At 48.0% G+C, this 10,000-nt stretch overlaps 1 protein-coding gene across 2 annotated transcripts in view; it reads right to left on the bottom strand.

The window, feature by feature from the left end:
• Positions 1-8,249, bottom strand: part of asph (aspartate beta-hydroxylase) — a 28,933-nt gene extending 20,684 nt beyond the window's left edge. Inside the window, exons 1-2 of one of the 2 annotated variants that reach the window (XM_083694166.1) lie at positions 8,069-8,249; positions 388-543 (exon numbers count right to left, since the gene is read on the bottom strand). In XM_083694166.1, the coding sequence (XP_083550292.1) occupies positions 388-543; positions 8,069-8,108 (196 nt within the window). In that variant the 5' untranslated portion in view covers positions 8,109-8,249. Of the gene's footprint in view, positions 1-387; positions 544-1,925; positions 2,084-8,068 lie in introns of those variants that run through there. The other variant, XM_083694165.1, reaches the window with a different exon arrangement.
• Between the last annotated feature and the right edge of the window lie 1,751 nt (positions 8,250-10,000).

The following is a 10,000-nucleotide window of genomic DNA, read 5'->3' as shown; positions in this document are numbered from 1 at the left end:
CAGGAGCTAGCCAAACGGAAGCAGTACCTGGCTAGCCGTGTGTGCTAACATGCTAAAGAGCTTCAGCCAGTACCGTCTAAAATGGCCGCCTGCGGTCATTGAAGTAGCCAGTCAGGCAGGAGTTGGTAGTAGTGGTCAGCGGTTTGGCTGTGGTTGGCTCTCAGGGAACACACTGTTGTGGCACAGGTGGAGGCCGGCTGGAGGTAGAAATCGGAGGACGGGGCTCGTTGTAACGCGTGGAACGGAATCAGGAACGGTGTCACACGGAACTGTATCCATCAAACACACGTTCCTCTTTCCGTTCCATGCGTTACGACGAGCCCCGTCCTCCGATGTTTCCTACCTCCCCCGGCCTCCCCCAGGGTGGGGGTGCGGTGCTGGACTCACCCATGACGCCCTGGTAGTCGACCAGGTCGAAGTAGACGACAGCTACAGAGGTCCAGACTCCCAGCAGGGCCAGAACCATGAACCAGGTGAAGAAGGAGCTTCCTCCCGCCCCCTCCGGCTTCTTCCCATTCTTACTGGCCAGCTGGGCTTTGACTTCTGGAGAGGGGGAGAGGGGGAGGGAGGGGGAGGAGAGGGTGTTATACACGTGGCAAATACTGTACATGCATGCTAACAACTGCGAGTCACACAGACACACAGACACACACACACACACACGTTCCTTCTGGTTCTAAGATATCTTATACAGTGTTAATCTGAAAGCTTTTGTGGTTCAAAGAGGCTGCCAACTTGTGCAACCTAACCAGTCCTGCAGTCTGGGGGAGGAAGGGGGAGGGGGGGAGAGGAAACCACACCGACGATCACACGGATCTCTTGAGACACGCCAGAGAAGAACAACACGCCAACCAATCACACGTCTGATACCATTCCTCATTTCATGCATTAACAATGAGCCCGTCCTCCGATTTCTACCCCCACCAGCCTCCCCGGACATGAACGTCAAACTGATATATCAGACCTCCAGAGAGCCTTCACAAAGACCCACTACACACACGCTCACTGTGCTAAAACAGTGTGTGTTCGACTTAATGAGGGTTTTATACAACAGAATAGATTGTTAAGACAGAAGTTGGACAACAAAGTTCTGTTCTATTCAAATGTTATCATCCCCCATTCAATCTAATAAAGTCTCCAGATTAAGTTCTACAAAAACAACGAAAAACAACGTGTCTTCCTTTCCCCGGCCCTGTGACGACACTTGTTCTTGTCCACGGTTTAACTTAGGATGACCGTTCTCTCCTTGATTCACTTACGGAGACAAATGTACTTATTGTCTGACAAATGACTCAGATCTGAGCTTTAAAACCGACTGAAGACAAAGGAGTTATTCTGGGGGCTGCTGACGTGGAACAGGGCATTATGGGTAGAAATACCAGTGTATTCGCAGAGAGAATGAACAGGTGGGTCTGCCACACTCCTGCTCTAGGTCAAACCACTCACACAGCCTACACATGTATACATACACACACATACACACACACACACACACACAGCACCTGCTGATGTCAACGTCCCGGTTATAAAAATATAACGGTAAGACTCGACAAAATGTCACACACACACACACACACACACTACACACTACACACACACACACACACACTACACACACACACTACACACTACACACAGCGGAAGTTTCCATCTACAGTTATATAAAGTGGTTCCACTCCACATCCGTAACTCATCCCGACCCACGAGGCCCGGTACCGTGACCTCATTCCCGGTACCGTGACCTTCTCCCGGGCCGCCGTTCAGAACTACTCTACATCAAACCCAGTTCTCGTGTTCCTCCTGCAGCAGAACAACTCTTTCATCCACCCCCCCATCCGTTCGCCAAAAAAGGAAGAACTCCCCGGCCGTCTAAACGTGTGGAAACGTCATCCCTCGCTCCCGAGGACAGAAAAGGACAACGTCACCTTCTGATATCTCCTCGACGACCACCGGTGGGACCGCCGCGACTACAGGCTCCGTCATCGTCTTGACGACCGTCTCGGACCCCTGATATGTCCGAGTACGGAGTGTGTGTGTGTGTGTCTGTCCTAAACAGTCCGGCCCCCCACCTGACTGTGATCTGATCAGCAGACTGTCTCTCTCTCTCTCTCTCCCCCTCCCTCTCTCTCTCAGCAGCCTCTGCCCAGCTGAAACCCGATACCGGTCCAGGCCAGCCAATCAGTGCTATTTATAGAGCTTCTCTCTCTCTAAACAGGGTCGGCGTTCCTGTAGTGGGTTGTTACCACGGTAACAATAGATCAGCAGGGAGGGCGAGAGAGAGAGAGAGATCATTGGTCGTTTATTCTAATGGTAGGCCTATCTACCTTTCCACTTTTATGTAAAGGCTAAATCACATCACAATTACATTAACTAGGGTAATTACATTACAATTACATGCTAACAATGGTCACACTGTACTTCTAGGAGACCTCTACTCTCTACTAAGACACTAAGGCCCACAACAACACTGTCTGTCTGTGTGTCGAGAGGGTGAGACAGGGCTGGGAGGGTGAGACAGAGCAGGGAGGGTGAGACAGAGCAGGGAGACAGAGAGGGTGAGACAGAGGGTGAGAGTGAGACAGGGCAGAGTAGAGAGACAGAGAGGGTGAGACAGGGCAGGGAGACAGAGAGGGTGAGACAGGGCAGAGAGGGTTAGACAGGGCAGAGAGGGAGAGACAGGGCAGAGTAGAGAGACAGAGAGGGTGAGACAGGGCAGAGAGGGAGAGACAGGGCAGAGAGGGTTAGACAGGGCAGAGAGGGAGAGACAGGGCAGAGTAGAGAGACAGAGAGGGAGAGACAGGGCAGAGAGGGTTAGACAGGGCAGAGAGGGAGAGACAGGGCAGAGAGAGGGGGATTTGGAGGCTCCTGTAACTCCTGCCAGACACTCAGCATTCTGGGAGCCAGGACATGATCATTAGCCCTACACCAGGGAGACTCATTAGGCCTGAGAGTGTGTGTGTGTGTGTGTGTGTGTGTGTGTGTGTGTGTGTGTGTGTGTGTGTGAGTGTGTGTGTGTGTTTTTCAAGAAAGGCAGGGGTTGGGCTTTTAACACTGACGAAATGTTGCTCATCCAGAATATCAGTCACGTGACCAGGAAAACCACAATGGAAAACACACACACACACACACACACACACTTCTGCAAATGGAAATCACATTCAAATACACTCCTGTGGTCCAACCACCAATCTGGTCCTGGTACTAAACAGACCAGACGTAGAACCCAGCGTCTGCAACAGCAGTTCATCCTCAACTCCTTTTCCAAGTACACACAGACCCCAACACAGACCCCAACACAGACCCCAACACAGCATAGTTGAGCTATTGACAGCTTTTATATGAACACACTTTAACCCACCAACTGCCAAAGAATCCCAGAACCCTCACCACCTAGAGCGCCAAGTGTTCTATGTGGTGTTTACCTAGCAACAACACTCTGATTGGCTGCAAAATGAAGCATCGTTTATGCATTTTCTGGTGAATAAAGTCACCCGTGGCACTCTAGAATGTTGACCATTTGGGAACTTTATTCACCCTCGGCACTGAATGAGTTAAAGGCCTGAGACACAGACACACACACACACACACACACACACACACACACACACACACACACACACACACACACACACACACACACAGACACACACGACAAGGTGATTGAAGTGTAAATAAAGGCCCTCCAGACTGATTGCGTTCGCTAGGACACAGGAGGCAGACCAGAGCTTCCATTATTTACCCAGGGTGCATCACTGAACCATGTTAATAGACCCTCAGACATACTGTAAGTACAGGAGACACACACACACACACACACACACACACACACACACACACACACAGGACTGGCCTGTTCCTGATACACGCAAAACAAATGAATAAGACCCCTATTGTGGCCAAGCTAAAAGAAATGCACACACACACACACACAACCATAACACTGACATACAAAGAACATTAGCAGTGCACACCACAACATGTGTACTACACACACACACACACACACACACCGTTTGTTTCTGATGAATGTTCCATGTGTAGAGCACAGCAGACAGAGTTCCTTTTTAATGTGTAGTTGTTGAGGAAACAGCTCTCTCTCCCTCTCTCCCTCCTCTCTCTCTCCTTACTCGTTGGTTTGTGGGTACACATTGTTCAGTTTGAGCTTACATAAGGCTCCTGAGGAATGTCTCTGCCTTAACACACTCCCTTTCTCTCTCTCTCTCTCTCTCACACACACACACACACTAACTCTCTCTCTTTCACACACACACACACACACACACACACTAACTCTCTCTCTTTCACACACACACACACACACTAACTCTCTCTCTTTCACACACACACACACACTAACTCTCTCTCTTTCTCTCACACACACACACACACACACACACACTAACTCTCTCTCTTTCACACACACACACACACACACACACACACTAACTCTCTCTCTCTCACACACACACCTTCACATTTGTGGTCACAGCGACAGCTAGCTTTACCAGCTTTACCAGCTGTACTCCCCCTTCCCTCCCCTTCCCTCCCCCACCACTCAACAACTGCCCCTCCCCCCCACCCCCACCTCCCCCCAAGGCCAGTTTGATCTTATCATGATCTAGTCATGTAGTTAACTCTCTGAGTGATATCTGTATGCTAAGCTAAGGCCTGATATCTATAGGCTAAGCTAAGGCCTGATATCTATAGGCTAAGCTAAGGCCTGATATCTATAGGCTAAGCTAAGGCCTGACATCTATAGGCTAAGCTAAGGCCTGACATCTATAGGCTAAGCTAAGGCCTGATATCTATAGGCTAAGCTAAAGGCTACATGCCTCCCCGGTCCCACCCCCATTCACTGACTGACAGTCTCGGGGTGGGGTTAGCTAGGCTAGCTAGCCCCCCCTCTCAGACGCCAGAGACAGGAGAGGAGAGGAGAGACGTTGGCAGGAGAGGGTTAACATGCTGAATGCAACACAGCCTCGGGCGCATGGAGGCAGACACACACACACACACACACACACACACACACACACACACACACGTTTGCATGCCTGTTAACTTACCATACCAGCTAGTAGGAATGCTACCCTACACACAATGCTAGTGGTACTCTCTGCAAGCTAACTCTCATGCTAGCTTTGACTACGAGCCGAGGGTGAATGGTTGTCAACATTCTAGAGGGCCAAAGGTGACCTTATTCACCAGAAACGATGATGCTTCATTTTGTGGCCGATCAGAGTGTTGTTGCTCGTAAACACCACATAGAAGACCTGGCGCTGGAGGTGGTGAGTGTTCCTGAACTCCTGGGCCGTTGGTGAGTTAAAGTAGCTTCACTACTACTGGACTACAAAGACCAAACCAAACGATCCCATTAGACCAGATCAAACGATCCCATTAGAAACGAAGCCAGTCAGAAGCAGAGTCTGAAACCGTTCTGTGGTTGAGGAGATCATGATAACAGTGAATAGTTGTTTCTATAACAAACTCTGTCTAAACCAAACCAACACTTAGGCAGCAGAGCCAAGACAACAAACAGCCCCTCTGGCAGGCAGCTCATGAAAACATTCAACAACTTCTCTATTCGAGACATTCGTCATGTAGACAACAGCCAGACAACGGTGGACTTCACCACAGCCTGCAGACTTACAGTGGAGAGTAGTATTTTAATCAAATAAATAAATAAATAAATAAAGGACCCTTTCTTCCTCTCTCTCTGGCACTTGTTCTCATCAGAGGTACGATGACTGATATAGTTGATTCACGAGACAAACGTACTTATTGTAAGTTGCTTTGGAGAACGGAGTCTGATAAATGACTCAAATGTTTTTCTTCCCTGTGTATTTATAAGTTCACACATTAAGGTCACAAAATGCAGTGCTTGTATCATCAGGCTACAGGCCGACCCTCACACCAAGAACACAGCAACACATGCAAGGTCGTTTATCTCGGAGAGAAACAGTGTTGAGTTTGAGGGAACAACACTGCAACATCACACGGTCACACAGGTCAGGACGGGCGGGCGGGGGGGGTGCCTTTACCGGGTCTACGGCCTCCATCAGAGGCTGAGAGGCTGAGAGGAGGAGGGGAGAGGCCCTGGGGGAAGCAACGGAGGCAGTTGGAAATAGTAGGAAAAAAAACAAAAAAGACAGAAAGTCGGAAATGTCACTTAGGATATCCGCTGGTTGAGTGGTATTCATGTAATCTCTGAGCAAACGAGAGGCTACGGTGATTATAGCGTCAATATTGAAAAAGTAAATATTTGAAAATCCAACATAATCTGAATACCACCTCGTATGTGTTGGCCACAAGTTTTCCTGATTACTTTACGACGATCAAAAGTGCTGCATTACGAAACTTGAAAGCGCAATGAAAAGTATCTCAGGCCACACAGACACATCCCAACGCCCCACTGACATGCACGCACAGTCGATCAAAGCACCTCCGACAGCACGGCGCTTGACGAAGATCAACCAGAAAGCGATTTAAAAGCTGTGTGAAACAATCATGATTCTATCATATAGAATGAGTGATCGACTCTATGCATTCCACTTCTATCTGCAACATCTCACCGACAGACCTAAACCGGGGCCAACGGTCAACACACATGTACGGGGCGGGGCGTGGAGTTGTGAAACGCACGATAAGGTTTGTACATAATGTTCCAAATGACTTTCTGTCCCACGTAACACGCAATGAGTCCGACCTCTACATGTCTGCAACCGCTAGAATATGATATTCCAAACGGGTCGTTTATAAACGGGTAGTTTTAGTTTTGAGAGTGTATCGGTGACTTTACTGAGCTCCCTCGCTTTGCAACACTTCATTCAAAGTTGGAGCGGTGAGAGTCGTGCTCATTTTGCCCATATGCGCAGCGAATCTGAATTATGGGGGAATCTCCAATCATAAGCTATTAAACTAGGGTAAAGTTACTCAGCCGACTATAATACGGATGTTTTTTTGATGAATAAGGGTTTAGGCTGCTGTACTATAGGGAGGTGGGGCAGCAGGGTTAGGGTTAGGGCTGATAGCAGGCCTAGAGATTGGCACAATAACCCCCTGACTAACCCTCAATATCACACATGAACTTCGGGCTATACTTCTAAGGCCACGTGTCATACAGTTAGTGGAGTTTTGCATGGGGAGGCTGGGGGCATACATCTAGCATGACTTTGTTCATGAGAAGCCCCCCCCCCGGCCTGCACCCTCTAGTCTAGAGAGTTAAAGGGTAGTGAGGCGTCATTCGTGTTATTAACGTGGTAATAACAGGGAGCGGCCAGGCGCCATCGAGGGAGGATTCTGTATAAAGTGGGGTTCGGTATAATGACCGAGTCGCTACTGGGGTCCCGGGCTTAGACCGACGACGGTAGAAGCCACGTGTAACCCCTCCCACGTCCTCTCTCTATTGACACGTGAACATTTGGAGGGTTACAGAGTAAGTAAAAGAGGGGACGACCCGAACCCCCTCAACCGATGCGCTGTCCCAATATTTGGGAGAATGTATTTCAATGGCCTTGCAGTGACAGATATCGATCATTTATACAAAAGAGAGAGAGGGAGCGATAGAAGTCTGCACTAGGCTAGCCTGCTAACATCCTGGATTTAAATGCACCGAGCCACTCTCGATTTTAATCCAAAATTGACCCGAGAACCTTCCTTGCGAGCCGAGCGCACCTTTAGACGCCTCGCAACGATCTCACGGACACGGCAACCGTTCGCGCATCCATCGCCGTGCAACATTGCAGCGATACAACGTTACAAATCGACGGAATCCATCGCTATAGCTTACAATGTAGCCAGGGAAAGCGCTTCTGGGTACAAAGACACATCGCTGTAGCCTAATGTGCAACAGAGGAGTCCATAAGAGACACACACACAGGCCTACATGGTATTTCGTTGACATTATTCCATACATACGTTATTTAGCAGTCTAGCGTAATAGCTCCCGTATCCTAACTGCAGTTGCATCAACAGAATAGATCTATCTTGCCGCCCGATTAACTTTCTAAGGCCTTCTGTTGAAGGTTGCATGCATCAGTGCGGTTTGCTGGAATTAAAATTAACCACCGACCTTTTTTCGACTGTCCTCGTGCGCTCTTCTTCGGTGCCATTGCGGTTCGGGAGTTTGCTCGGATTCAGGTAGAAGTGTGTGTGTGTGCGAAATGAGCGACTTTCACTCTCAATTTCTTGCACTAAAAAGGTGGTGAGTAGAAATCAAATCTCTCTGCCCTCAGAAACCGAAGCCCATAGCAACCACGTCCACTTTTGAGTGACTGCGCTCTTGGCCAGTGCCAGCCTTACCAAGGCGAGGTGGGCGGGGCGAGGGGAAATACCGTCCAATGAGGTTTCAGAGGTGGTAGTCTTATTCAATCGTGTGGATACCCGCAGGTTCGACACGCCCCCTTTCCTGCCAGTACTGGAACGTGGCAAGATGGTAGAAGCTATCGCGAGAACTGGCCTCTGTTTTTCACAGCCCTGTAATAGCTCGTTATTACATAACCGCGGTAATCTGGGAGTATTTGTGCAGCTCTAATTCGTGTTAGTGTTTAAGTCACTCCAAACCGTGTTACGGTGATCCACGCTCTGTTATGGGTGCACAATATGCATGTGGATTTCATACAAAACTCTCACTTTTCGGTGTTCACTCAAAAGTCAACAGAACAAAGGGAGAGACGGGCTACTGTAGCGCTCCTAAACTCACTGGCGCCTGCGCACTGCTGCCTCCAGCCCCAGTGAGGGCAACGGTGAAGATGTGATCCTAAATCACTGCAATCACACGGATATGAGTTATTATAACACAGTAACATAACATTCATGTATGTATCGGAAGTACCGCTGCGTATATAAACGCTCATTGTGTTACTCGGTGACGGTAGTGGATCAGACAGGCCTGCTGTGGGAGTCCATACCGTGTGGACGCTGGGCACCGTGGGTCCCGGTCCATACATCCCGCCCCTCCCCCACTCCTCTCCCCCTCCCCCACGCCATTGTACACATCATGCTTAGCAGACAGGGTGAGTCAGCCCTCCAGACTGGGGGGGTCATCCATCCAGACGGGGGGTTTAGCACCAGTGAAACCAGCTCAGTAATGTAGAATGTAAGCTATATTAAATACTTTGTGATTAAGTTACAATAAGGATATAAGGATGGATTATAATATAATGGGTTTTTTTATTTATAATATAGACATCATCATATTGATGTCTGGAACTTAGTCTTTTTTCTGCAAAAGAGGAGAAACCTTTACCTGCATACAGGTTGAACAACAAAACAAAGTATATTCAAAATGACAATTACAACAACAATTTATACTATTAATCATTTGAGAAGTAGTGCATATCTGACATGTAAATGCATGACTACATTAAACACTAAGACTCCTTCACAAACAACAAGTCACATTCAATCCCTAGATGATATTGTGTTGCATATTATGTTTTTAATTCATATTATTATTAAACCTTATAAAAGAGGAGCCCTGCTTTACAAACATGAAACAGATCATGAAAGTACATTCAGACTTTACAAACATGATCCAGTTTATTAATTACATACCAATTCCAAAGTAGTTATAGTCAAATTACACAATAAAATCAATAAATCATGTCCATTCCTCTATCTAGACCTTTATCAAGGTGTTAAACACCATTGACATCTCACTGCTGTTGTGCTGTGCTCAGGGGAAAGACCCTTGGTGAGTGAGTTGTTTGATTATAAAGCCTGTTAGTGCCTACATGCTGGGCCTCAAATACAAACACAGCTCTCACAAATACCCCCTAACTAACTCCCTAACATGGACCCCTAACTAACTACCTAACATGGACCCACTGTGGTAGTCCAGGCCTAAGACAGTTTAGACCCAGCACTGTGGTAGTCCAGGCCTAAGACAGTTTAGACCCAGCATTGTGGTAGTACAGGCCTAAGACAGTTTAGACCCAGCATTGTGGTAGTCCAGGCCTAGCCATATTAAATTAGTTTAGACCCAGCATTGTGGTAGTCCAGG

This window comes from Argentina silus, assembly GCF_951799395.1.
Source record: "Argentina silus genome assembly, chromosome: 22".
NCBI lineage: Eukaryota > Metazoa > Chordata > Actinopteri > Argentiniformes > Argentinidae > Argentina > Argentina silus.
Note: the sequence above shows the minus strand (reverse complement) of the source record. Positions and strands in the feature narration are given on the sequence as shown.